This window comes from Setaria italica, chromosome IX (assembly GCF_000263155.2).
Source record: "Setaria italica strain Yugu1 chromosome IX, Setaria_italica_v2.0, whole genome shotgun sequence".
NCBI classification, from domain to species: Eukaryota; Viridiplantae; Streptophyta; class Magnoliopsida; order Poales; family Poaceae; genus Setaria; species Setaria italica.
The window spans coordinates 48,620,563-48,647,102 of record NC_028458.1 but is presented as its reverse complement, the minus strand read 5'-3'; the positions used below and the strand labels follow the sequence as shown (position 1 = coordinate 48,647,102).

At 51.4% G+C, this 26,540-nt stretch overlaps 4 protein-coding genes and 1 pseudogene across 19 annotated transcripts; 3 read left to right on the top strand and 2 right to left on the bottom strand.

Moving 5' to 3' along the window:
* Window positions 1-215: 215 nt before the first annotated feature.
* On the top strand, window positions 216-1,448 carry LOC101763788. Its single transcript, XM_004984591.4, has one exon. The coding sequence runs from the start codon at window positions 549-551 to the stop codon at window positions 1,206-1,208; it is 660 nt and encodes a 219-aa protein (XP_004984648.1). The 5' UTR covers window positions 216-548; the 3' UTR covers window positions 1,209-1,448.
* A 1,101-nt stretch (window positions 1,449-2,549) lies between these two features.
* Window positions 2,550-7,715, bottom strand: LOC101762166. Of its 16 annotated transcripts, XR_002675852.1 has the most exons (9): window positions 7,379-7,635; window positions 7,152-7,262; window positions 6,095-6,200; window positions 5,757-5,817; window positions 5,430-5,479; window positions 4,305-4,391; window positions 3,783-3,925; window positions 3,081-3,192; window positions 2,550-2,786 (listed from the first exon to the last, which is right to left on the bottom strand). XR_002675852.1 is itself a non-coding variant. In XM_012842971.2 (8 exons), the coding sequence occupies exons 3-8, from the start codon at window positions 6,123-6,125 to the stop codon at window positions 3,160-3,162; spliced, it is 372 nt and encodes a 123-aa protein (XP_012698425.2). In that variant the 5' UTR covers window positions 6,126-6,200; window positions 7,152-7,262; window positions 7,379-7,635; the 3' UTR covers window positions 2,853-3,159. The 16 variants fall into 16 exon arrangements, 4 of the variants coding, with proteins under 4 accessions (XP_012698425.2, XP_004984646.1, XP_012698427.1 ...); XR_002675854.1 differs by lacking the exon at window positions 2,550-2,786 and having other exon boundaries at window positions 2,853-3,192; window positions 3,783-4,029; window positions 4,305-4,993; window positions 7,379-7,637; XR_002675853.1 differs by lacking the exon at window positions 2,550-2,786 and having other exon boundaries at window positions 2,853-3,192; window positions 3,783-4,029; window positions 4,305-4,993; window positions 6,063-6,200; window positions 7,379-7,636.
* A 1,136-nt stretch (window positions 7,716-8,851) lies between these two features.
* On the top strand, window positions 8,852-13,199 carry LOC101761754 (annotated as a pseudogene).
* A 2,000-nt stretch (window positions 13,200-15,199) lies between these two features.
* Window positions 15,200-16,793, top strand: LOC101761361 (trinucleotide repeat-containing gene 18 protein). The gene has a single exon (XM_004984585.4). The coding sequence runs from the start codon at window positions 15,395-15,397 to the stop codon at window positions 16,445-16,447; it is 1,053 nt and encodes a 350-aa protein (XP_004984642.1). The 5' UTR covers window positions 15,200-15,394; the 3' UTR covers window positions 16,448-16,793.
* Window positions 16,794-21,589: 4,796 nt separating this feature from the next.
* On the bottom strand, window positions 21,590-26,193 carry LOC101760958 (myb-related protein P). The gene is made up of 3 exons (XM_004984584.4): window positions 25,771-26,193; window positions 25,351-25,480; window positions 21,590-22,763 (listed from the first exon to the last, which is right to left on the bottom strand). Exons 1-3 carry the CDS (start codon window positions 25,901-25,903, stop codon window positions 21,932-21,934), a joined length of 1,095 nt encoding a protein of 364 aa, XP_004984641.1. The 5' UTR covers window positions 25,904-26,193; the 3' UTR covers window positions 21,590-21,931.
* Window positions 26,194-26,540: the final 347 nt, after the last annotated feature.

Below are 26,540 nucleotides of genomic sequence, written 5' to 3'. Positions count from 1 at the left end.
CCGGATCGAGCGCGCTGCGATCGGCCGCGGGGCGCCGACCGGCTGAGGAAGAGGCCACGACAGGGACGCGCGCCCCCCACGTTCGCAGGCACGAGCCGCGACGCGCTGCCGCACTCCGTCCGATCCCGTCCGCCGATCAAGCGGCGGACACTGCCCCCAGTCCCCAATCACGCACTCCATCTTGTTCCGGTTTTCCGGCCGCCGCATCCCGAAGGCGTGAGGTGTGAACCTCGTCCGCCTCCCCGGCCTGGCGCCCGGGCCCCACACGCCACGCCCGCCCAATCATGCCCACACTGCCTCCAGCTTACGCCAACTGCCAAGCAGGCACGCAGGCAGCTGCTAAACGCGTTCGCTTCCCCCTCCCGCGCCGCGCCCGCGCTCCTCAGCAAACGCAAGCAAGCGCGCCCCCGGGCTCCTATTTAAGCTCGCCCCGCCTCTGCCTGCCCCACTCATCTCAGCATCTCACCATCGCTTCAAGCCAAGCAATCACCTGATCAAAAGCAACGATCCAGGAGCAAGCATCATCACCCCGCAGTAAACTCTGCGCAATGGCGGCAGGGAAGGCGGCGCCGATGAAGAAGCCGTCGTTCGGGACGCGGGCGTGGCGGCTGCTGCGCCTGGCGGTGCTCTGGGCGCGGCGGGGCGGCGCGGCGCACAGCCTGCGCCTGCTCCGGACGCTCCGGCGCCACGGGCACGGCCTCGGCCTCGGCGGCGGCGGGGCCCGCGGCGACCGCCTCCGGCACGGGGAGCGCGAGTTCTCCATCGACGAGACGCCGGCGTTCCGGTTCCGCACCCCGTCCGCGCGCGTGCTCCGCCTCATCCCCTGCATCGCCCCCGAGACCCCGGGCCTCTACGGCGACGACCGCTACTTCTTCCGCGACGCCGCGGCGCGCGCGCTGGAGGAGGACGACGCCGAGGCGTACGGCAGCAGCTACGGCGCCGACCAGCTGGGTAGCGAGCGCGCCGGCGGCGACGAGGAGGAGGAGGAGGAGCTGAGCTGCTACTGCGCCTACGGCGGCGGCGACGACGAGCAGCTCCTGGAGCGCGCGGTCGCGGAGTCGTGCCGCGCGAGCACGGCCGCGGAGGAGGACGCCGGGGTGGACGTGAAGGCGGACGAGTTCATCGCCAGGTTCTACGCGCAGATGAAGCTGCAGCGCCAGATCTCGTGGCTGCAGTACAACGAGATGATGCAGAGGAGCGTCAGCTAGATCGATTGCTCTGTTGATCCTTGATTACTAGCAGTAGCAGTTGAGTTTTGGTTCTTTCGTTCGACACATATGCATGCACAGCACCTGTACACAGAGTTGCAGAATTATTACAGAATACAATTTTTTTCATTGAATCCGTGCCTGAGTTGGCTTATTTCCTTGTTAGCCGCTGCACGTTTGTTTGTGCATTTGAGGCAATATGATAAGGCGGCCACTAGATTGCTTGCTTGATTGATTCCAGCGTGTTGGCTCCTGGTTGTACAGGTGTTCGTGCTTTACATTAGCTGATGAATGACGTGTCCTTGTATCAGTTTTTGTCGTTAGTGTCCACATACTAGTTAAATACTTGAGACGTACACCTGAACCATGATTAGTGCTAATGACGATGGGACTGTATACGTGTTGGTGTTGATACAGCAATAGCTTCCTTCAATAAGCCTTGTGGCCCTGGCCCGTGCTTCCTGTACACGTACGACTACACTACTTCAGCAATTTTCATTTGTTGACATGTTATGCATCTTTTTTTTTTGTGAGGAGACTTGTTATGCATCTAGTTGGCGAAAGTAACGAAATTAACATAAAATTAACGGGGAAAAGGAGAAAGAACAGAGGCACAGAGACACAGAATCATTGCTGTCCAGTCCAGATATTCAAGGCCGTTGCTGATTCAGTTCAGGTGGTGTCCTGTGGCCCTGCCTATCGTTGCCCATGTATCACGTCTGCCGCATGAGTCATGACAGAGTGGATGCTAGCAAGTAGCAACCCACGCCCGACGTGCTGGCAGTGGCAGGAACACATGCTGGCAGCGTGGATCGTAGAATGAGCAGCATGACCTTATACGAGGCCTCTTGATTTGCACGGTGGGACTGGGACCTGAGGTTTAAGGGAACACATATTGACTGATTGACATGTCTACCGTCTGGGTTGCTGCTGTTTCTTTAACCACGGAAAGCTTCGAAAACAAGGTCGTATTTGCCTTTGTTGTATAAAGCCCCTCCTGCAATGTGTATCATCAGTGGTCTGCGCGCAGTACGTCATCAGAATGGAGGAGCTCAGGCAGTGAGGTTGGTCTTCGGCGTCCTCCCTGTAAAGTTGCAAAAGTTTTCACTTCTTTCGAACTGATGATACGGTGGTTGGGCTTTTTATGGGATTGTATGGCAAATGGGCTGGCCTATCTCTACCACTTTCCAGCCTATATTCTGTCCATGGCCTTGTTCCGGTGTGCACGGACCGTACCTGACACCTTGTTGATTCTTCGGCTTCGAAACCCAAGCCCAGTGCTACAATGCTCAGGGCTTATCAACACGCCTGACCGAATCTTAAGAAAAGTGCCCAAACCAGTGCTAAACACTTCACCCGTCTTATTCAATGCCAAAATGAGCTTAATCACCCCCAAAAACCTACTGGATATCAAACCATAACTTAAAGTCACAGATCCTGGCAATCAGTACCACTGAATTTGAAACCAAGCTCCTCGCAAAAAAAAAAAAAATGATCAAACCTAGCAAACACTCGAGTTGTCGAGCTAACATCGAGATCCTCCAGGAGATGGGGCCTTCTAGTGTTTGGCGCGCGCCCCTGCGCAAGTAGCGCTGCACGATTACATACTGTTGCAGTAATATTTTTGAATATATATCAAACTTCTGAAGGCAGCAAATATCGGATCTATGTCAGTATGCTTGAAAACTGGTGGAGTATCATGTAAAGAGTAAGTTTCTCATATCAAACTGGAAGCGCACCAAGGTTCATACACTTCTTTGTATGCCCCTTATTTTGTCAGCATACATGTCTGGTGCTAAGATTGATGTATAAATTATTGATAATATAGATGTAGGAACGGTGTAGAACTGTCCACACGGGTATGTTCAGTACCACGATAAGCCAGTGGCAAGACATGAAGACAGAAACGATCGCTTGCTTCTATTTCCTTCACTGTTCTCACTGATCCTTGTTAATTATATACCGCAACTATCAATTTAGCAATCTGTATAGGAAAATAAGTAGGTGTTATAAATATAACAATTCAGCGACATAAATATGGTCTCAGAAATCTATCAAACATGACCAAATATTGTCAGGTGAAACCATCAATATATGTATTAGAACCATAATTGCTAACCTGTTTTGGTAGAACATTTGTAGCAAAATGAAAAACTAAAAGGAGTGGTGTTTAAAGAAGATAAACTGATGAAGGCCACATATCTTTTATTAGAAGCTGCATTAGTGAAATATATATCTTGGAGCCTAATCCAAACCTACTCTTTTTTTTCTACTCTCATCTCAACTCTCAAGTTATAGTAACTTGTAACGGCAGTGCATTGCTAGATTCTTAAGTTTTAGGAACCACCATGTCTAGAAATATACACTGATTTGTAATTCAAATGTAACCAGCCAAATGTGTCAAAAAGTTCAGGTTCCAATAATAACATGCTAATAAGTAATGGAACTGGTAATTTGAGGCCACCAAGCATGATTCATTCAGGCATGCAGTCTGAACAGGCTATGTGCATGCATGCGATGGACTGATGGCACTGAGCATCAGAGATCAATGGTAGGGACATGCAATGCGCTCACCTCGACAATATGCAAAATGCATGATCTGGGTGATGGTCTAGACTTATTTCTGCGCTGCAGCTGCAGCTCCCCCTCACTGTCTCCATTCTCCATCCATCGCGCTAGCCTCTCTGCTAAGGTGGCATTTAACTCTTTACCGTAGACTGTAGTATTAACATATTTTATTCAAATATAGAAACAAATCAACAGAAATGAACCACCAGGGAGACAAGCAGCTTCCTGCTTAAATCTATCTTCGTGCAGCATCCTATATCCAAAAAGGAAAAATTCTCAAACAAACACATTCCTTGAATCTACCTAAAATGAGTATGGATGTGAATAAATTGGATAGATTTGAAGCCCATAATCACAAACAGCAGCAATTTGTCAATGAAAAAAAGAGCTGAGCTTACTGCAAACTGAGCAACTATTTGGTGCTCAAATTACAAAATGAGATTTAAGCAGGAGTGCTGCACCATGTACTGCTTTGTTTCTGCTTTAATTTTATTTAAAAATGGGGGGAACAGAAAGTGAGGAGTTTACCTGCCAATGCATTTCTAAAATGATAATCAGAGAACCTCGTGCTTGCAACCTTGATTTTTGGCGTGAACTGAACAAATATCTGAGAATCTGAATAGCAACGGGCAAAACTGAGTGAGGTTAGTGACAAAATACAATGAACAGGTGATAGTAAATCAACAATCTTATAGCTATAGGAAACCCTGATCGATTTTTTTCTCTTTCTTTTAATTAGATTTAGGAATGACAAAACAGCTAGATACTATGTAAATATGGTTGAAACTCTAGCCTTCATTTGAGTAAACTTTCAATTCTCTAATACCTTCACTTCTTGTCAGTTATCCAAAATTTCTACGGATCTTTATTTCGCTACTATTTTGAGCCTTTGGAGACAAAGGAGAAATTATTAGAATCCCAACTTTGCCATGTAGCCTTCTCATTCTTTTCTCTTATTCTTTGAAGATTCTTGAAAGGGCAATGTCAGACCATGGATGGTTTACTGCTGATGAAACTGAAGAGTCCTGCAAATCCTAACTTGATTCATAGTAAAAACACATGTTTGTGGTGACTGACCTGAAGTCATGGGTTCAGATGTCGAGATCCCCTGTTCCAGGGTTCCCTACTTAATCAAGATGAATGGGTCCCCATGTACTCGCATTCTTACTGTTACAGGCACAGTTGAAGCTGCCCAAACTGGAGCTGACAACTTTGTGCTGTCCATCGACCAAATTGAAACCACATTACAGTTTTTGCTTAGGTGATCAAGATTTGATGGGTTCAAGTGATCACTACTTGAATAGTGGTGCATTTTAAGTCCAATATTCTATCTTGGAGTAAAGGAAAATGGTACAGACTCCACACTACTTGAACGAAGAACGCTAAAAATTTTTACGAAGCTTGAATCCCATTTCCTACTTTTAAGCTTCATATGCAGCTCAAGTGGTCAGTGCTATGTAGGTCAAGGTAATGCTTAGCCATGTCTCAAAATGAATAAATCAAATACTGTGACATATGTTACAGCTCAAATTGTTAAAATGGAACATATACGCACCTCTCTGGTTTAAGGAAAAACATAGAGGAAATCTTTATAGTAACTGATGCGGTACAAATGTAGTGCTGAGTATTGAACTTTGAATGCAACAAACATACCTCCAAGGTAACCCCAATTTGACATCGATGTGGTAGGGTTCCTCGGCATACTGTCAGAATTCATCAGTGAATTTAGAAATTTGAGCAACAATAGAACACATTTTCAGAACAGTCAATTGATGTCAATTTGGCAGAGAATATCCTTTTCTGTTCTACACCCTAAGACCGACAATTTTATTTTTTTAATAAAAAACAAAACTGAACTAATTTAGGCAACGTTCATACAACTTATGTTTGATTGTTCCTTCTTATACCCGTTGAAAGTGCTAATGGTATTAGTTTATATAAATATTACTGTAACTCAATAAAAGCCTATTTGATGCTCACCTGAAGTCGATCCATCTCATGGGACATTGTTTGGTCCTTATGTTTCCATTAGTGCTTGATTCTGCTTGTCCAATGTGAGTAATAATTATCACTCCAGGGATAATTAAGTGATTCACAAGAAAATAAACTCTTAACAAAGTAAGGTTGTGCTTAAAATAGCATATCAGATATGGTTGGCATAAAAAGTCAGGGAAAATCGGAAGGCATCCTAAAGAGTGATATATGGATTGATCATTGACTTCGAAACTTCTAATACGTATGCCCTAGTTGGTGAAACCAAACACGTTGTCATCCTTCACATGTCACCTGGGCTGCTGGGCAGTGGCACACCAAACTACCTTGCTGATGCAAACCACATTTGTGATGCATTGATAGATGGTAAGTTCTGCAGCTCAGGCGAGGATGAATGCTGGTGATAGCCAAGCACAGCCCCAAGGGAGGTCCCTGATGAGAGGAGAATAGCGTTACCGCAATTTTAATTGCAAGCAAAAGAAAATACCTTCTTGCATCATTTAGTAAGGCTAAATAAAAGGATTTATACAGCATGCAAATAACCACCCGTCAGAAGCCTCTCAAGTACTTTTCTCTGTCCCAAACCAGAAAAAAGCATCCAATATACTAATAGAGATAGCAAAGAGACATTGTGGAGATATTTGGGAAAATAGGTGCACTTCCATTGTATTATTTCATCAGACCTATAAGAGCTCTAAACATATATGACTATTCTGGTCAATTTTCTTGTCTTCTTTCACCTCCTCCAGCTGCTATGCATTTGGCAAATACTGCTGCTAGGAAGGCAGCAGTTGTTCTATCTAATCTGAAAAGTGGGAATAAGAACATGTACAGTTATTCCAAAGATAGTTCCTCTATTAAAGCATGTTACTTCTGACTGATCTCTTTAACATTTAGTATCTTTGCTTATGTTCTTTTTTCTCAACTATGACTTTCTCTTATAGTTATGCTTCAAAATTGTAGTAGGAAATATGCTACATCTTATTTGGGAAGCCTGTATAGCCTGGAACTTATTTTTCTCTGGTTCATATATCACTTTCACCTTGTCATAGCAGGAAACAACTTTGTTTTTGTCTCTAGAAGGCAATGCAGGGGACATTGGTTTTGCAACAGCTGCAATTGCGTCTCCACAGGTCACCACTTTGCACACCGCTGATCTAGTTGCAGTCACTTGTTCTACCTTACATTACTGCTCTTATGCATCAAGCATAGATAAATTGCTGAACTCAAGTGAACTTTGCAAACGCAGAAAATATCGGTACCGGAATTTGCTTAACACAAAAAAAGCAATTAAAACAAGAAATAGGTAGTCAATCTTTTGTTCAGGCAATACAGCAAGCAACTGGTGTGCATCAGAGCTGAAGCAGAAGGAAGGGCATGGACCTGTGAGCTTTCTCCATGGTAGGCTCATCCTGATGCCCTTAATTCACCGATAAATCTCGTTGTCCCAGGATAAACTTGACGAATCAGCTTTCTCATCACCAAATCAAGCACCTACAATGACCAAATCGAAACAAAACAAACCAAAACGGAATACATATTCACAAAATCGAACTGCAGATCAACCAAATCAATCCATGGATGCATCAAATTGAGGGGGCTGCGATAACCTGGAAGGGAGGGCTCTGGGAGGTGAGGATGCCGGAAGGTGCGGCCCATGGATGTGAGGAGATGCTGCAGTCGCGCCGCATCTCGCCCTTGCGCTGCCATCTCCCTCGCTGGGAGCACTGAGAAGAGCACCGTAGAGGACGCACGCGAGGGAGAGACGGTAGGGCGGCGCTGCTATGGGAGGAGAGGCGGCAGCGAAGCAGCGCTTGGGCGACAGGAGCGGAGATTCGAGACAGAGACGGCGACGGGAGAAGAAAGTTCGGGAGAGGGAGATTTTTCTTTTCCTTGGAGCAATCATGTGTTGACACGTGGGCTGCACAATTAAGCCAAGCTGTGGAGCCCATCCTAAACGCCGTAAATCAGCGATCGAAGGATGTAAATTTTTTTTACTTTACGTGGATGCTGCGATTACCCGCCTAGGTTGCCCCGATTCATATCTACCAGTTTGTTCACTCGATTTGCCCCCTTCAACGTCTTGGATTCAGATTCAAATCTCGCTGGTGGCAATGGCTGGTGCGGATGCAATGCAACGAGCGTGGCGCGGGCCCCACAGGCACATCACATGCCAAGCAAACCAACCAGCGAACCAGCTCTCCTCTCCCCAACGGCTCAGCGCAGGCAGGCCCCACCTGTCATGACGCCACCCCCCGTACGTACCCGCAGCACAATCATTTTCAAACTCCTCGGGCCCGCCACCCAGGCCTTGTTTAGTTGGGGAATTTGGGAGGTGCCAAATTACTGTTACAGCACTGTAGAACACTGTAGCGTTTCGTTTGTATTTGTGAATTATTGTCCAAATATTGACTAATTAGGCTCAAAAGATTCGTCTCGCAAAGTACAACAAAACTGTGCAATTAGTTTTTAATTTCATCTACATTTAGTACTCCATGCATGTACCGCAAGTTTGATGTGATGGGGAATCTTCTTTTTGCATAGTGTCAAAGTTGGAAGTTGGGAGTAACTAAACATGGCCCCAGATGTCTTTGACCTCGGATCTCATCATCTCGCTCCCGCACCACAGCACAGCGCCCCCGTCGACTCTCCAGCCCGTCGTCCAGTCGCAGGTCGCCACGTCAGCAACAACAGTGTTTTGTGTTCGGCACCGTGGAGCGACAGGCTTTCTCGTACCGAGACACCCCAACCACTCCGGCATAGGAAACCCACCGGCGGCACGCATCTCCTCCGTCCATCTCACGTCAAGATCCGCGCGGCGTGTGCGATCCCCACCCCCCGCCTCGGGCCGAATTTGAAATGCTGCCGCTTAAAAAGAGCCGTTGCCCCCTTTCATCGTTTTCCCCACCCACCACGCACGGGACGCGCTCCGCCCACCGCCAGGTGGGCCCCGTGCCCGCTCCTGCCCCACGCGCCAGCCACCCCTCCGGCGGATATCAACGGGCAGAGGAGGGGCCCACCGCCGCCCCGAATTCGAAAACCCCATTTCTGGCCAGCGTTTTTAATACCACTCTCGGATCGACTCTCCCAGCCAGCAGCATAAATGCCAGGCCTTTAGCGGCCTCTCCGATCTGATGCTCCCGGCCGCCGCCGCCCCTCCTCGCCGCTGCCGCCGCCGCTGGTAGCCTCCGCGTTGTCCGTGCTGCGCGGCCGCTGGTATCCTCCGCGTCGTCCGCGCTGCGCGGCCTACTCGAGGTCGAGGCCACTTCGGTAAGCACGGAGGCGCCCGCCGTTCTCTCCCCACTCGGTTCGCTTCGCGAGTAGACAGATGCTTCGATTAGGGGATGCCGTGATTTATCTTAAGATTCGTAAGGTGATGGTCTGTTCCGCTCAGATAGATTTGTTGGTTGACCAGGCTGTATCGGTGATTTCTGTTTCCCGCGGGGATTGCCGCGGATCGGATGCTGAGCTGAGGAGAGGACTTTTCATTTTGTGTCGAGAGTTTTAGGATCGATGGCGTCGGAGAAGGGTGGAGCGAAGGTTATTGGCGGCGGCGGAGGTGCTGGTGGGATCTTCAACCTGTTCGACTGGAAGCGCAAGTCACGCAAGAAGCTGTTCTCCAACTCGCCAGGTAGGTGTTTGTAAGAATGCCTCCCTCACTGCTTCCCAGCTGGCGGCAGAGCTGTTATCTCTCTCCGATTTGTGGTTTCTTATCTTGTTCTTGTGATCTGTTCACAGAGGGCGCCAAGCTTGTCAAGAGGAGTGAAGAAACCTTGCCGTCCGGGCGTCTCCACTTGGTGAGTGATCTTTCTGAGGCTTGCTCCTCGCAACTATTCGAAGATGTTGTGCTGGTGCAGGGGCATGTATTCACTCTTGTTTGTTGGATGAATTTGTAGGTTGATGAAGACGAGGGGATTGGCGTGCCAAGCTTCAAGGGGAGCAGCGACTACAGCTGTGCTTCTTCAGTGACAGATGAGGAAGGACGTGAGATGAAGGCACCAGGTGTGGTGGCCAGGCTCATGGGCTTGGACGCCCTGCCCACCTCAGGTGTTCCAGAACCATACTGCACACCATTCCGGGACACAAGATCGTTTAGGGACAGCCAAAGCCTCAAGAGGAGTCCTGAGTACTCAATGAATGATCAGTTCAGTCATGTTCCTCGAAGAGTTGATGGTTATATGAGAAAGCCATTGGATCTCAGAGCACAGAAGATGCCAAGCAGCCCGATTGAAAGGTTCCAGATAGAAGCATTGCCACCAAGGTCCGCAAAGCCCCTACCAATGTCTCATCACAGACTTTTGTCCCCCATCAAGAATCCAGGTTTCAGTTCAGCGAGAAATGCTGCTCAGATCATGGAGGAAGCAGCCAAGATTCTTCAGCCAAGGACGCAATCCAGTTCCAGGGAGAAAATCTGCTCATTCAGCCCAGCACGAATTCCTTTGAGGGTTTCGGAGCCAAGAGAAAGCATACCTGCTTCTCAGAGGACTGTATCTCAGAGAGCACAGTCAACAAGGACCACTCCTGAGCTGCCAGATGTGAGGTTCTCCAGAGGTCAGCAGATGAACCGGAGCTGGAACAGTGAGGAAGATATTGTCATATTCAGACCATCGATCGATTCTTATGAAATTAACAATCCTAGTTGTTCGAAGAACAACAAGGGAAAGTCTATTTCTTTGGCAGTCCAAGCAAAGAATAATGTGCAGAAGAGGGAGGGTGTAAGTTCTGGGAGGAATTCAGGACTACAGAAAGAGCATGATGACCACAGAACAAACCAACCTTTTAGAAGTCAGTCTAATCACCAGAGAAACAAGCAGCAGAAGAAGCCATCATCATCTGGTACTTCATCCCCTGTCCTTCGGCAAAATAATCAGAAACAGAACTCTCTAGTGACCAGAGGCAAGGTGGCACCGAACAAATCTGTCTCAACTCAGCAAGGCAGAAAGGCGATGGCAGGAGATTCATCTTCTGGGAAGATCAAGAGTGGAAGCAAGGTATCTAAAGTTGGTGGCAGAAAAGACATTGTGGAAAGCATAAGTGGCGATAGGGAGGGATCATCGTCAAACAACAAGGACTTCCCACAAAAGAAACGTTTGATAGAGAGGAACTCCACCAATGAGAAGGGTACATTCGTGCCTGAAAAACCAGTGGGTAAACTTCAGAAGCAGGTTCAACCTAATGTTGTTATGGATGAGCACATTAAGTGGGACAAGGAAAGTAAAGACACTACAGATGTTGTGTCATTTACCTTCACCTCACCGTTGGTCAAACCATCAGCAGGACCCTCCAGATTGGCGGGTAAATGGGACTCAAGAAGCAATTTCAATCTGGATGCAGGATGTGATAAAGATGATTCAGATGGTAAGGCTGAAGGGCTATCGTCAGTGGGTCTGAACTTTGTAAACGGTGATGCCTTGAGCCTTCTCCTAGAAAAGAAGCTGAAGGAGCTAACATCAAAAATTGATCCATCCATCACCTTCACAAGGGGTGATACATTTGTGCCTGCTACTTTTACCTTGGAGGAACCACCAACCTCTTCCTGCAGCAATTGGGGCTCAGAAAGCGGAGTATTTGACTGTAGCCCTTCTGAAGCCAAACCTTCTCAATATGATTATTGCCCATCAGCCCAGTCATCTACAAAGGGCCAAATTTTCCGTGGCAGTAAATTAAAGGTAAATATCAGTTTGAGTTACCCAATATCTTTTGTAAATAACTTGATAGCACAACTTCACATTTTGCACCCATTATTTATTTCTGTAGTGGAGCTTGAAAAGGATTACATGTCATATTAGAATAGTATGTACCTCATGTACTTGGCCACTGCACATTATGTTTATGGCCAAATGTTATTACTAAAACCTTCTTGTGAAACGAGTAAAGGCATATCTATAGCTTTTCTCAGTGGGGCTACTCTAGCGTCAACTTCATGATCTGGAATAGGATTTCATCAATATGTTGTGTTTGACATAATCATGACATGACACCAAGCTTCGGCATGAATTTTAAGTGCCTACTGAACATTCCGCAATGTTGCCCTTTCTGGTGGTTGGTATAATAAAATTTTCTTGCGAAGGTTACTTTTTAGCTTCAGTCAAGAATGCCTATAATAAAATGCATGAGATGCTCTCTGTTGATTCCATTTCCAGCAATGAGGAAGAAATAATGTTTGAAATAACAAAAATGGCAGGGGCTCATCAGTTTACTTTCTTTTATGATCGGATGTGTTAAAGGTTTTCTTAGTAGCATGGACTTTATTGTGTGACTCATCAGTTTTGGCATCAGTTTATTGCAGTTCTAATACAGATTTCACTTTGATTCAGGTGGAGGAACCAGAAGAATGCAGTAGTATCAGTAATGCAAGGAAGGAACAGGAGTATGAAGATCTAAGTCCCCTCTCTGTGCTTGAACCCACCTTTCTAAGCGAGAGTTGCTGGTCTTCTGAGTGTTCAGGAAGCAGTGATGGTAATTCACCCAGCATGAAATTCTGCAATTTCTACTTGAACTGTTGACATTTCTTTACATCTGAAGAGTATTCATTTTTTGTAACAGGGAGTAAGGCGGTGTATTCATCTTCTTCTGAAGTTAAAACTACCACAGGGAATTTCTTGATGAATCCACCACCAGTTGACATTGAGGCAAAGACTACAGACTCTGCCTCTTCCGCATCAGTAGATGCTTCAGATATCTCAGATGTCACCCAATGTTCGAAGAAATCAAGACACACAGAGCTGGAGTACATTGAAGATGTGCTAAGCAACGTCAACTTGACAACAGATGAACTAGGGTCACTCTTTGTCAATCAGGATGGATCAGCTTTGGACCCGCTCCTCTTCGAGAAATTGGAGAATATGCATGTATATGCACAAGGGAAAGAGCCTCTGGGCCGTCGTGGCTACCGGCGGCTGTTGTTTGACTGCATAAATGAATGCCTGGAGACGAGACGCAGCACCTACTTCCGGGCAGGATATGCAGCATGGAGCAAAGGGGTGGCCGCGCTGAGCAGGGGTGTAGAGGCCGAAGTCTGCAATGAGATCACCAGCTGGAAGAGCATGGGGGAATGGGTGGAGGATGAGCTTGTCGACAAGGACATGAGCAGCGGGCTGGGCACATGGGTCGATTTCCGGGTGGAGGCGTTCGAGGCCGGCGAGGAGGTGGAGAGCGAGATACTAAACTCCCTGCTCGACGAGGTGATCCGCGACATGGTCGTGAGACGACGGCAGGAGTGTAAATTTGTAATTTGAGATGAATGCTGTAGTTTTTGCTCTGTAATTTTGTTTCATTTTGCTGTTACATATCCCCGATTTATTCTGTCAACCCAGACCTGTTGTTCAAATCAGTTTTAAAATGTTACAATGTACCCTGTGGGATAAATCAGATCCGCATTCAGCTATGATTGCTGAATGTGCTTGCCCTGCATGACATGGCTTCTGAATATTTTACCTCTGTCATAAGCAACCCCATGACCATTTCTACTGTGCTACTCCGTAGTTCGATGCAAAACTTTACCTGCGCATGCTGCAACCCTGCATTTACAAGTTTAGGAGGGCATTGCGCCTCCAACGCTGTGGTGCACTGCGAAGGACCTGTAATTGTCAGAATATTGTGGCCTGCATAAAATCGGCGTTGCATTATAGCGCGTCGATCAGATCTTTCATGGGCTCGCCGACAGGTCAAGCTGGACGTGTTCGAGTGAGGCCGGGTCTACGGGTCTAGTAGGCGCTAGAAGCCATCATATATCGCCCTGCATTATTTGCTCATACCATCAGGACCCGGTCGCGTGGTGTCACCTTCGTACATGATACGAGTGTTCTTGATTAAGTGATATTACAGTGCGCCTTACTATTGCCAGAAAATATTAACTTACATGTCCTGAACCTGTGGAGCTGTGTATACCGTCGACGTGTACTGCCCCAAACCATGAGGACGTGCGTCTTATAGGAATATAGGTAGTAGAGTAACTGTTCCCGAGTCAGAGTGTAATGGAAACACGTTGGTTTCTCTGTTGAGCTGGCATCGTAGTAGTGTGCAAGTAGAAGGCCAGGCCGGCATGATTGTTCTACGAACAGGGATCCCGGTTCTACGGGGGCGGCACCAATTTGGTTGGTCCGTGGGATGGGGATGATCGACCCAACTTCTCGGCGCATTGCCAATCTGTACCATCAACCCCAGTCCCCTGCCGCACTATGTTATCCCTGTCCAAATTGCTTTGCACATGATCGACCCAACTTCTGATGCATCGCACTCGCGCTAGATGCAGGGCCTGTTTGGTTTAAGTTGCTTATTTGAAGTTGCTTATTTTTAGTCTAGCTGTTTGGATACCCTTGCTTATGAGCATTGAATGAGGTGGATATTGTCATATTTTCCCCTTGTGTTGCTACCCCTCCTCTTTGCCTCCCCACGCCGAATAAACCACACCACCGCCCCCCAACCCCCTTCTTCCCCCATGGTCATTTCGTCCCCACCCCAACCCCCAGATCTGCTCCGCTGCCACCGACACCTCCTCCTCCCCTTCCTCCGGCGGGCTCCTCGCCGGAGCAGGGCCACCACCACCACTCCCAACCCCCGCCGCCGCCCAGATCCGCCTATAACCCAAACTCGAAGCCCCCGATCCAGATCCAAGGCCAGGCGATGGCATGCCTCGTCGCCGTCGCGGCGGTAGCGGCGCTGCTCTGCGCGCTACCGGGCGCTCGGGGATTCTACCTCTCGGGGAGCTACCCGCACAAGTACAACCCCGGTGGGGTGGGAGCGGCGGGCGGAGGGGCGTCCATCGGCGCGGAGGCCGGCAGCGGCAGCGGGGCGGGAGCGGCGGGCGGAGGCCGGCGGCGACCGGCGCGGAGGAAGGGGAGGGACCGACGGCGGCGGGGATGGAGCGGGCAATGAGGGAGGGAGAGAGGAGCTGGCAACGGGGGAGGGGGGGAGAGAGGAGTAAAGTGCATTGAATGAGAGCAGGAGGTGTAAAGTGCACCTTTTAGTCCCATAAGCAACACTTATGTTGCTTATGTGCTAAAAATAAGCAGCTCCATAAGCAACCCAATAAGTAAGGGTGATTGATTTCATAAGCAAATAAGTTGCTTATTTTAAATTGCTTATGCATAATCAACTCAAACAAATAGGCCCTAAATCTCCGAATCGGATGTACAGCACAACTGTTCCATTTGTGCTTGTGCACCTTCCCAAAGTTACCTACCGAGTGGTGAGATTTCAGACACTTCTTTTGGGCATTTCAGACTCTTCCAACATGGGAAGTACAGAGCGAACTGCCTGGCCATTCCGTCTGAAATGTCGCACTGGTATTTCCGTTGCAACAGCTCCTACAGCAAGGCACACAGCCCAAGCAGATGTAATTCCCTGCAGTAAATAAACCCAATCCGGCCAAGCCGCTTGGCCGAGTCGCGGACCCCGTCCCATCGCCACGCCCCCAAACCATCGGTGTGCCGTGCACCGGACAGTTACCGCCGCTGCACCGCCCCCTCCATTTATAACCTCTCCTCCTCTCCTCTCCTCCCCTCTCCTCTCTCCAGCCTTCTTCCCCTTCCCACCACCTCCACCGCCACTTCACTCTACAACCAGGTCAACCCGGGCGCAAGGAGCGCGAACCACCCAGCGTCGCGGGCGCAGGCGCAGGCGCCATGGACGACGACATCGACAGCACCTGCTCCACCCCGTTCGCCAGCGCGCCGTCCAGCCCGGGCCGTTCCCCCGCCATCGGAGGCTTCGGCGGCGGCGGCGGCGGGTACTTCTTCAGCGCGCCGGCCAGCCCCATCCACCACCTCCTCTTCTCCACGTCATCCTCGGCCTCCGCGGCCTCCGGTCCCGGCGGGCGCGGGTGCGCGGGCGACGCGGAGTTCGAGTTCGGCGGGCCCGGAGGGCCCATGATCTCCGCCGACGAGCTCTTCCACAACGGCCAGATCCGGCCGCTCACCCTGCCCCCGCTCCCGGATCTCGACCCCGGCAGCGACGACGACGAGGACAGCGGCCGCGCCCCGGCGCGGGGCCGCGACCTCACGCCCCGCAGCGCGTCCGTGCACCGCCGCGCGCGGTCCATGTCCCCGCTCCGCAGCGCGTCCCCGCGGCTCAAGCTGATCAATGCGCTCGTCCCCGCCCCCGACGCGTCCGGCGGAGCGCGGGACGAGGCCGCGCCGCCGGTCACCGCCTCGTCGCGCTCCTCCTCGTCCTCCTCCACGTCCTCGTCCTCGTCGGCCGCGTCATCGGCCCGCGGGTCCCGGCGGTGGGTCTTCATCAAGGACATGCTCCTCCACCGCAGCAGGAGCGAGCCCGGCAACAGCGCCCACGCGCACGACGGCCCCACGACCGCATCCGCCGGTGCCACCAAACCCGAGCGAGCGTGGCCGTTCTCGCCCTCCTGGGCGGCCAGGGACAGGCTCGCCGCCAGGCTCCGCCCCTCTCGCGCACCACCAGCAACGGAGGCCGCTGGCGGTCACGGCGGCGAGGACGCCCGTCCGCGGGGTCAGGGCAGGGGGCGCAGGCGGCGCTCAACGACGGTGGCGGCGGCGCACGAGAGGCTCTACGCGGCGCCGAACCGTGCGCAGGCGGAGGAGATGCGGCGGCGCACGTTCCTCCCCTACCGGCAGGGCCTCCTGGGCTGCCTGGGCTTCAGCTCCCGCGGCTACGGCGCCCTCCACGGGCTCACCAAAACCCTGAACCCCGTCTTCTCCCGGTGAAGAAAAGTTCGCCGTCAAAAAGCCTCCCCGGAAAAGGCGAAATGGAACGAAATCAAGAGCTGGAGAGAAGTTATTTGATTAGTTCCTGTTCGTCATGTATGCGAGCAATTTTTTCTTTTCAGCTTTTTTGCGTGCGTTTTGTATAGGCCTATAGGTGGCGTGGTCTAGCAATGTAGTGAGTTCTCCTCCCTCGTTTCGTTCGGAGAGGATGGTAGTTTGCCGATGGTCACATCAAACGGAGCCCGAGAGATATAAGGGGAGCGAGGGAGGGAGAGTGATGAGACTTTAGGGGTTCTTGAGCTAAAATTTAGTCCATATCACATCGAATATATTCAGAAGCTAATTAGGAGGACTAAATTTAACTAATTGTACAGATGGAGGCTAAACGACAAAATTAATCTATTAAGCCTAATTAATCTATCATTAGCAAATGGTTACTATAGTAGCACATTGTCAAATCATGGACTAATTAAGTTTAATAGATTCGTCTTGTCGTTTAGCCTCCATTTGTGCAATGGGTTTTGTAAATAACCTATGTTTAATACTTCTGATTAGTATTTAAACATAGTTAAAGTTTAGCCCTGTGAACCAATCAGCCCCTTAGTCGATAAATATGGCTCGAAAATAGAATAGTCGATGGCGCCTTCTGTGTGCAAGATAGTGTCTCCAAGTATAAAGCCCCGCGGCATCGTGATCGTGAAAGCAACCTCACTCACTGCCGCGAATTTGTACTCTAATAGTACGTGTCACGTGACGCACGTCACGTCTTCAGCGCGGAGTTTGCATTACTGCATGCAGCACGTAGCAAGCAGCTGATATTGCTGGTGCGATACGCGGGCCGTAAGCTACGCGTATCCCTACAGGCGTTGCATACGGTGTACAGTATTAGTAGCGATGTTTTGACTCCCGGCGGTACGCTGGCTACGCAGGGTTTTTACTGCTGGGCGGCTGGGCGCAGAGAGATTTGCTTCCCGAGAGGCGTACGAGGCCTGCAACCGCCTTTGCACTTCCTTTACGCGGCGCCCGCTTTTCTGCTGCGGTACGAAAAGAAGAGATCCGCACACGTAGGCGACGTCCTCCTTCCTCCACAATAATCAAACCACGGCAATCGCAAGGCACAGCAAGATCAGGCGTGCAACGCATGGCCGTCCGTCTCACGACTCGCGTCATGCATGTCCGTTCCCATCCATGGAGGAGGAGGAGGCGATCTGCCGTCGCCGTCGCCGGCCGGGCCGGGGCGGATTGGACGCCTCGCATCCCATGCGCTGCAGCATCGGCATGGCGCCGCCGCCGCCGGTGCGGCGAGCGGGGCATGTATGGCCCGTGCGTAAATAAATGCGGGGGCACATGGGCGGAGGCCGGAGGAGCAGAGGAGGCCCTCGCGCGCGCACGTGCCGTGTCGGGCTCGTGGGGTGACCGCCCTCGCCCTCCGCCCGCTGCCGCCGCATCATTGGGGTGGCGTTTCGAGATCCGGGACGCGCGTGCGGACAAAACGGACACGCCCCCACCCGCGGGGCTCGGCACGCCCCCAGCGTTACAACCAGCGTTATCTGCTCGCTCCCAGTCGCGGCAGCGTGTGGACGTATTGCCAGTACGGCAACGAGAGGCACCGATCGAGATCCGAGCTCTGAGCAAGTGAGCATGATTGCAGGTGTACACACTGGCTAACATCGACCTATCACCTCTGGACTCTGGACTAGTATAATGGATCGTAACCTTTTTAGCCACAATCAGTGTTGCACTGGGGTTTTGTTGTTTGGCTACTACTAAATTATAAGGACGATCTTTTTATGTTGTCCTTGTATCATAAGCTAAGTAATATAATCTGGGAGAGAAATACACATACCCTAAATCAAGGTAGTTAGAATAGAGTGACGTTGAACAAACTTAACCATAAATTTAAGTACTCTTTACAAGATTAAACATGCTCGCATACACCATTACATGCTACTACTAGGTAGTACATCATTTTTCTATGTTACACGGTTCCACCACGCGAAGAAGCCCTGGAAGTTTTTTGTTCTAACGAGTTGACAAATTCCATTGACCAATAGGCACGGTGAGATTTTTTACCAACAAAATCATGGACACAATCTTTCAATCTTAGTGGACACAGGCCATGATCGGGGATCAAAATTCCTAAGATTTAGTATACACTTGAATCAAATCATAAAATTTTCCTAAAACAATCTTCTTCTACCCAATTGGGACTTTTGACTCAACAATTTTTCGGACAATCCATTTTTACTCAATAACAAATAGTAGAGTAGCTACTTCCTCCTGTCGGCAATATACGACGTTTCAGACAGCAAGAATGATGAGTGCTACATACAAATCTATACGTTTTTGTTCCAAACGTCACCTTTAATGGCAGGAGGCTGTAGTATATCAACAGGAAACTATGAACAAATTTTTGCTCACCCTATACTTGCTATCTATCTTGCACACACTTGTGAATGTGCAAGTGGTACCTCGGGTTCCATTGGTTGGCGAGATATCTCGCGCCACATCAGCATTGGATGTTCATTCAACCTCGAAGTCTCAATCAACTTCTATTCTGAGAAACACGTAACAACCATAGGCAATGTGGTCATGGAGGTCCTTGTGATGGTAGTTTGGATGATGATGGTTGGCGAGCACACGTCCCATACTAAATGATCGTGGAAAACCAGTTGAATGTGTGATTGTATTTTGAGCATGGAAAAAACTGCGATAAGTGTTTTAGAAATCGTTAGGTACGTGTTAGACTGGTGTGGTCTTCCCCTAGCTCCCTCTGTAGATGATTGTACATTTTTCGAGTCAGAATCTTTGACACGCGTAACACTTTCATGATATTATCATCTATCCGTGAGTCCAATGGAATACCTTGGCGACATGACATCTAGAACCACCTTCTGATATATGGCTCATGGTAAGTTTCAAAAAATATATATATATGGCCCATGGTGAGCGAGAGGAGGGTGTTCGGGAGGGGAGGCTCATAGAAATTGTCTGTTGGAGATTTTCGTTGGAATGAAAAGGGTAGTAAAACTTATATAAATCAAATTTCAATTCAAGATCTTAGAATTTGAATGTCTTCCCGGTTTCTTTCTTTTTTGATGTCTCTTCGGCGCACACATACACACGTGTCCCAATTAACATCTCGAGCAAACATATATAGAAGTATCATTCATTTCAACGGCTTGCATAGCATGCAGTCTCTAGCTAACAGCTTGGTTTTTGTCCGTGCTACGCCCGCGTGCAATGCACCGGAGAGTACCAACACCAAGCTAAGCCGAAACGCTAGTCCCCTGGAACAGCATCTTGATGAGTTCGCCGCTATTCGCGTTGCCATCGCTCGCCAAACTGACAAATTTTCATCATGACATTCCACAGCCCCGGCCGGTGAGCGATCCAGTTCGATCGTCCGTCGGCATCAGATGCCCCAATAATAATTCTCTCTCAGCACGAACACAAAAACACCTATTAGCAAGCGACATAACCAGAAGCCGCCGCTGGTACATCATCACCGATTCTATCTTGACCGTCCATGAAAAGCATTGCACGGAACGGAAGAGCTCTTGGTCGAAGCGAAAATGGTGAGACGTCATGGGTTAGGGGACGGGTGGTCATGTGGAAGCATGTGATCGTTGGCCGCAAGCTGACAAGCGCGTGGTGGCACTGGCACTGCTGCTGCTGCAGCGGCGATCGGTCCCGGCTCTCGTACGCGCGCGCAATTATTTGGTCATTGGAAGATGCACTTAACAGCGGCCAGTACTTCCCTGCATCTTGGCTGGATCGATCGATGGCAAAATAATTGCCAAGGGGGACGGCGGACACATGGACGGCGAGAAAAAGCAGCGGCAGGCAACAAACCTTAGCCTCAGCGAACTCATCGTCTCCCTTTCGGCCTTTCCACACTTTCAACTTTTGATCGAGCCGGTTCGGACGATTCAGACACGGTTCCTGCTTTTCTTAGTAGCCTAGGCAAGGAAGAGAATGCACCGTGGCAAATCGATTGACAGACGCAGATCATGGCAAGTGTCCGTGGAGCACGTTCTAGGGCGACGAGGATGCATCGATCTGCAGTGCGAGACACGAGTAAACAACAGCGACAGGTTGCCACCCGTTTATGAACAAAATCAGAGGAATCCGACGCCGGGAACACCCTGACCAAGACGTCCCGATCGGGGAACCCGGAGGGAAAGCCAGCCCACACAAGCCTCAATCGCGTGACCGGACGGCCGATCGGCCTGCCCCCCCGGCCGTGCCGGGCACGCGGCGACTGTTGCCGCGCCTGCCGCGGATACCGACCGGCCACCGAACGCCGGAGTACAAACCAGTCGTGCTGGATCGGCACAGTGCGCGGGCACTGGTGGTGGGCAGTGCAGGGCGAGACCTGACGGGACGGGCGAACGTGCTCGGCCGGAGCCCGGAGCCGCCATAGTTTTTCGGGTGTGCCCCTGCGATCCGGGACAGCTCGTTCGGCTGACCCTCTCGTGTGTCCCGTGCTGCTTGCGCTGCGTGCCTGGGCGGCTAGTTCCCGTGCTTGATCGTCAGGGCACTAGCGAGTCGTGGGGTCTCTGCTGGATTTCGTGGTGGCGGTTGACTATTTACAGTTACAACAGGTGCTCGGTGAATGGTTACCCACGTCGACAGACGACAGCCACGAGCAGCGTTGGCGAGATGAGCTGTGACGACACGGCGGGACCTGTGTGTAATCTGTCAGAATAGAAGGATTTGATGCGAGGGGCAATTCGATGCGAGGAAGAGATAGACGCTGGCATTACAGGGCCGGTAATGTTTGTTTCCAACATCCGATCTGACAACACTGGAGGTTACTTCTAATCAGTATGGGGAAGATCTGATGACGAGGGACAAATCCGCTGAACTTATCCGATGGTACACGCGCGCACGGTACCAGACTGACCTGCTCCTGCTCCAACCTTTTTACGCATCGACACGGAACCATGTGAGATCGATCACTGCAGGGCCACAGCCACGAGCTGTTCACTGCGGCCTACACGCAGTTAATGCCCGTGTCCAACACGAGTGCTCGTGCTGTGCAATTGCTTGCTGTCGGCTACCACTTCCTACTGAATCCAATGAAGTTGGGTTCTATCCACGGCTGATTCAGCTTCAAACAGCTAAAAAGATGCTCACTCATTCTGTAACAGAGTCTTCACGTACAGCTTCCATACCAGAAGGATCATTTTTCTCCCTGTTCACAAAGCCAGAGTCTTCACTGGGAGACGGGGAGCTGAACGGCACTACCCTTACACGCCATGTCGCCATGCAATGCAAATGCGATGCAACCCCTCTACGCTACGGTCTACAGGTTGACCTTAAGCAAGTCCATTCCATGCACGAAACAGCACACCTAGCTACAACTACAAGCTAAACTTCACAAAAGCCTGTACACTGGAGCACCAAGCTGCCTTGGTCACATTCCATGAACACCTGCCTGACGCCCTGACCTGATCAGTTTGGTGACGGAACGAGCTCTCAGAACGAGTCCGACAGGAGCCAGGTCGCGAACGATTCCAGCTCGTCCTCCTGGTGCTCGTTGCAGCCCGCAGCGGCCTGCGGCCCATCGGGCTGGAGCAGCGTGCTCTGGTCGTCGTCGTTCTGCTGCTGGACCTGGGCGGTAGGATGATCTCCCCAGATATGGGCCGCGAAGCCGTCCCAGTCCATGTCAAGGAGGTCGTCCACCTGGCCCGCCTCACCCACCGCGTCAACAAACCCCGTAAGCGGATCGGGCCCAGCCTCGACACCGCCGCTCGACAGCAGCAGCTCCATCTCGCTCTCGGCCTCCCAGAGGCCCCCAAACTCCATCGGGTCCAGCGCCGCCAGCGGCCCGGTCGTGTCCTCGCTGCAGGGCCCCTCCGGCGTGCTGCCGCCGCCGGCGCCGCTGCTGCTGTCGGGCTGGTTCTGGTCCGGGTCCACCACGGCGCTCCGCGCCCCGTCGCTGTGCCGCGGGCTCGACGCCGCCGAGGCCGCGGCGGCAACCGGGCCGGAGGCGACTTTCGCCTCGCCGGACTCCGGCTCAGGCTTCTTACTATCAGGGTCCGGCAGCTCCTTGCTCTTGGCCTTGTTACTGCCGCCGCCGCCGCCGCCGCTGCTGGTGGTGGCTCTCTTCGGCGACCGTCCTGGGGTCCGGCCTCCGCGGCGCTTCTCGGCGCTGTGCAGCTTGCTGATGTCGATGGTTATGGTGGTGTCCGGGCCGGCGGTGTAGGTCCGGCGGTATGTGTGGATCTGCCGGCTGAGGTGCGAGTTCCAGTAGTTCTTGATCTCGTTGTCTGTTCGGCCGGGCAGATGGCTGGCGATCAGGGACCACCTGCAGGGACAGGAGCACGTACAAGTGTCAGTAAAATCTAAACCACCTCAGCACATGCTCGTCGAGATATTTACACGCCGCAGCCCACAGCTGCACAGCATGAAATTAAAGGGCAAAACAGAAACCATCAAAGTGCACGGGAGCTGAAGGTGACGTTTCACTGGCCGGCCAAAGCGACACGCACCACCTTTTTCCTCGACCTAACGGTTCATGCGGCACGTTGGCAGTTGGGTGCAGCTAACCGCGCGCTCATGATGCCCCGTAACAGTCATGCATGTGTCTGTGTCTAGCTACGAGGCAGCTCTCTGGCAGTCAGGCTGATGCATATCGCTCGCAGAGAGTGAGGGCTATGGGCGCAGCCTGAAAGCAACGGAAAGCTCGCTCCGCCCGTATACTGTGTCCAAACAGAGGCCGCCAATGGAGCGGCCCCGGGACCTCTCGCTCGCCGTGTCTCACCTGCGCGCCGCTCTGGCAGTATTGTCAACGTAAAGGGCCGGAAGGAATCATTACCGGGGCGTGGCGGGGGGGCCACGCCATTAATCCCACGGTGGCCCACCGACAGCGACCCGTACGAGCGCGCCATTAGATGAAGGTAACAGCCAGCCAAAGTGCGCTTTGCACAGCGCCCCGGCCCGCGGCGACGGGGATCTGCGACTGCGAGCGCGAGAGAACGGACGCGACGAGATGGAGACGGAAAGGCCCGCCCAGTGGGCAGGCACAGTGCGCGCGTCCGCCCTCGAGAAGACCGTGACCGGTCGGCACGGGACGGCAGGTGTAGCATGGCGCCATGGCCGCATGGCCTCCGGCCCCCTGCCAGTGCGCTGTCAGGAGTTAAAGAGTGTTGGCCCGGCTTAATTGCCGTCTCGTGGTCCTCCGCCCTCCGGCCCGATCGCTCTCGACCCGGCCGCTAATCGAAGCTCTCTGTCGCCAAGGTTTTTTCCTGCGTCCGTAGTATGCTGGCTCCACAGGGAAATCGAACGTGTCCTGTTATGGCACCAGTCTATGTGACGTTAGCAGGAGGAGCGTGTAGGGACGAAACGATCGGTGTGCCGCTACAGTGCCATGACATCGGACCGATGAATTGATTATTCGTGTACTTCGATCGCACTAGAAAAACGATCGTGTAGGACTCGTAGATCCAGACGGGGATTAATTCCTCCCTGTAGTGTGCTGATGGGATAGCTGATCTTGAGAGAGCTCGTACTTTCTACAGCGTTTTCTTGTTCTTTAGTTTTGTTATTTCCCCTCCTTTTGCACGTCAGATGTTCGCGTACTCCACGTGTACTACAGTTAAAACTACCGCACTGTAGTGTACTGATGGGATAGCTGATCTTGAGAGAGCTCGTACTTTCTACAGCGTTTTCTTGTTCTTTAGTTTTGTTATTTCCCCTCCTTTTGCACGTCAGATGTTCGCGTACTCCACGTGTACTACAGTTAAAACTACCGCACGGATTCTCCTAATAATGAAGTAATGCGTGCTTTTTCACGCCCCTTTGCATAACAAACGCTGACCGCACCAGGATTTTTTAACTGGATGGATTATATTATGTGTTAAAAAATAAGTGATGAGGAGTAATTGAGATGTTGGATACATGCTTGCTCTACTATCAGAAAAATCTAGTTATATTATATATACGCATGAATCTCTGCAGGTGCCTACGAGTTCAAGAGGTGCACATGCATACGTTCAGGAGGTGAGTGTGTAAACAAGAATATGAGTTCTGTGATTGTAATGTGCTTAAAAAATGATGCTATCTAATCGTAGTCTTGTTCGCTTTAATCTCCTTTTGTCTTTGGACACGAGAAAGACCACCATAGACCGAACTTTCCTCGTGCTTCGGCTTTTCGTTTGATAGATAAGTATATGCAAGAACAAGGTAACCGATCAGATAATAAGTTAAAGTTTGTGTCATGCTAATTTACGAACGAACGAGCTCTGGCGCGGTATCTGGCGAGGCACGCCATGCATGCATGAACGTGGCCTCGAGATTTACATGCAACTGTCTGTTCGGTAAATTGCACACGCAGCACGCCCTTCTGCCACAGATACGGCCGGGCAGCTCCAGGAACACATGCAGCTGTGACAGTGACCGAACCGACCGCCAGAACTAAATGCACTCGCAGTAGACCGAGCGTGCGTAGAGCCCACGTGTACATGAACAGTGCTGTAAACACACATGCACCAGGCGCTGTGTCGGACTAGAAAAGTTACGTTGTTAAGAGGGATGGTCGTGTTGTTTTCAGACATGCAGTCCTGCCCAGCAGGCTACTATAGTATACCCCTATTCCAGCAGTGTACCTAGATTATCTACTGTCTGCTAGCGACCGATGTCTCAACTTTCAACCGATCGGAGCAGTCATCAAATCAAGCTCCAGGAACAATACGTTCGATCACCTACTATAGTTGTTGCTAGATGTACTAAAGGTAGTCTAAGAGATTTCGTCGGAGTAGCCCGTGTTGACTCTTCTGCCAGCACATGTGGCAGTGACTCCTGTGAACGAAGGCACGCTGAGCTGCTGTGAATTTTATAGTCGGATGTACACTCACTCTCAGCGGGTCGTGGTAGTGTGTTGATTAGGGCGTTACCTGTTCCCAAGGGTGGCGTGGAGCTTGATGATGACGTCTTCTTCCTCCTTGGAGATGTTCCCCCTCTTCACGTCCGCCCGGAGGTAGTTGATCCACCGCAGCCGGCAGCTCTTGCCACAGCGAAGCAGCCCTGCGTCGGGCATAGACGAACAAGAGACAAGATTAGTCACACACAAGATGCTACTAGCTATATGGTGTAGCGCCTAGCTAGTTATTATGTTGCTTAATCATGTCTTCAAGTTAAACGACGAACAAGATGAGGAATTGTGTAGAGCTGCTAGCTGCTGATGCATACGAAACATGCAATACATACATATATGCACATACGCACTCTGGCAACCGTATGTGTATCGAGAACATGTATGCACGAAGAGTGAGTGAGTCTAATGGGTGCGTCGTGGATCGGTATGGCCTGGTTACCTGCATTCTTGGGCAGCGACCTCCAGGACCCCTCTCCGTGCTTGGCAATGTAGTTGGCGAGTATCTCGTCCTCCTCCGCCGTCCACCTCCCCCGCTTCAGCCCCACCTTCTCGCAGCACGGCGCCCTCCCCATCGCTCTCGCCGGCTACCAACTAGCTCTCGCAAGCCTAGCTGCCGGCGGGTGGTTTCCCGCTGGCGATCACACCCCGCGCGCCGCCGCGCCGGCACTCACACTGCGCTCAGTTCGCTCGCGTGCGTCCAAGGGAAGTTGGTGCGCGTGCGGCCGGCCGCTGGGACAACCGCGCGCGCTGGCCGGGCTCTCAGCTCGCTCGCTCCCCTCGCTACCGCACACGGGCCCGACGGAACGCGCCCTCGTTGTGTGCTGGTTAGCACGGCCACGCCACACGGCAGCGCGCGGGGGCGGCGCCATAATATAGCAGCGGCGCGCGCCGGGGGGCACACCGCGCACGGGCACTTACCCCCTGTGACCGGCCGGGTCGTTACGTGGGGAATGGTAAGTGGGGGGGCCGCGGCTACCGGGCGCGCGGCCGTGTGGCTGGTGGCGCGGGCACGTGGGCGAGTTGGTGCCGTGGCGTGAGGCCTCACCACCGTCCACTCACGCGGCCGCGCGAGCGACCACGTTGTCGGCGACGCCCGCGCGCGCGTTGTATTTCCGAGCTACTGGCCGTCTGGCCGGCCGGGGTACGTGCGCGAAGTAAATGTACTGTACCAGTTTGCAGTAGCAACGTACTCGCTAGTCGCTACTACTG

Excerpts from the sequence above, each read along its gene's own strand:
- LOC101760958 (XM_004984584.4), bottom strand. The coding sequence starts at position 25,903 with ATGGGGAGGGCGCCGTGCTGCGAGAAGGTGGGGCTGAAGCGGGGGAGG. Across the intron at positions 25,481-25,770 it reads GTCGCTGCCCAAGAATGCAG|GGCTGCTTCGCTGTGGCAAG; the intron begins GTAACCAGGCCA and ends TGCCCGACGCAG. Across the intron at positions 22,764-25,350 it reads CACGCCACCCTTGGGAACAG|GTGGTCCCTGATCGCCAGCC; the intron begins GTAACGCCCTAA and ends CTGTCCCTGCAG.
- LOC101762166 (XM_004984589.3), bottom strand. The coding sequence starts at position 6,125 with ATGCATCACAAATGTGGTTTGCATCAGCAAG. Across the intron at positions 4,392-5,429 it reads AAATTGGGGTTACCTTGGAG|ATTCTCAGATATTTGTTCAG; the intron begins GTATGTTTGTTG and ends GTTGCTATTCAG. Across the intron at positions 3,193-3,782 it reads GCATTTTGCATATTGTCGAG|ATTGCTAAATTGATAGTTGC; the intron begins GTGAGCGCATTG and ends TTTCCTATACAG.
- LOC101761361 (XM_004984585.4), top strand. The coding sequence starts at position 15,395 with ATGGACGACGACATCGACAGCACCTGCTCCACCCCGTTCGCCAGCGCG.
- LOC101763788 (XM_004984591.4), top strand. The coding sequence starts at position 549 with ATGGCGGCAGGGAAGGCGGCGCCGATGAAGAAGCCGTCGTTCGGGACG.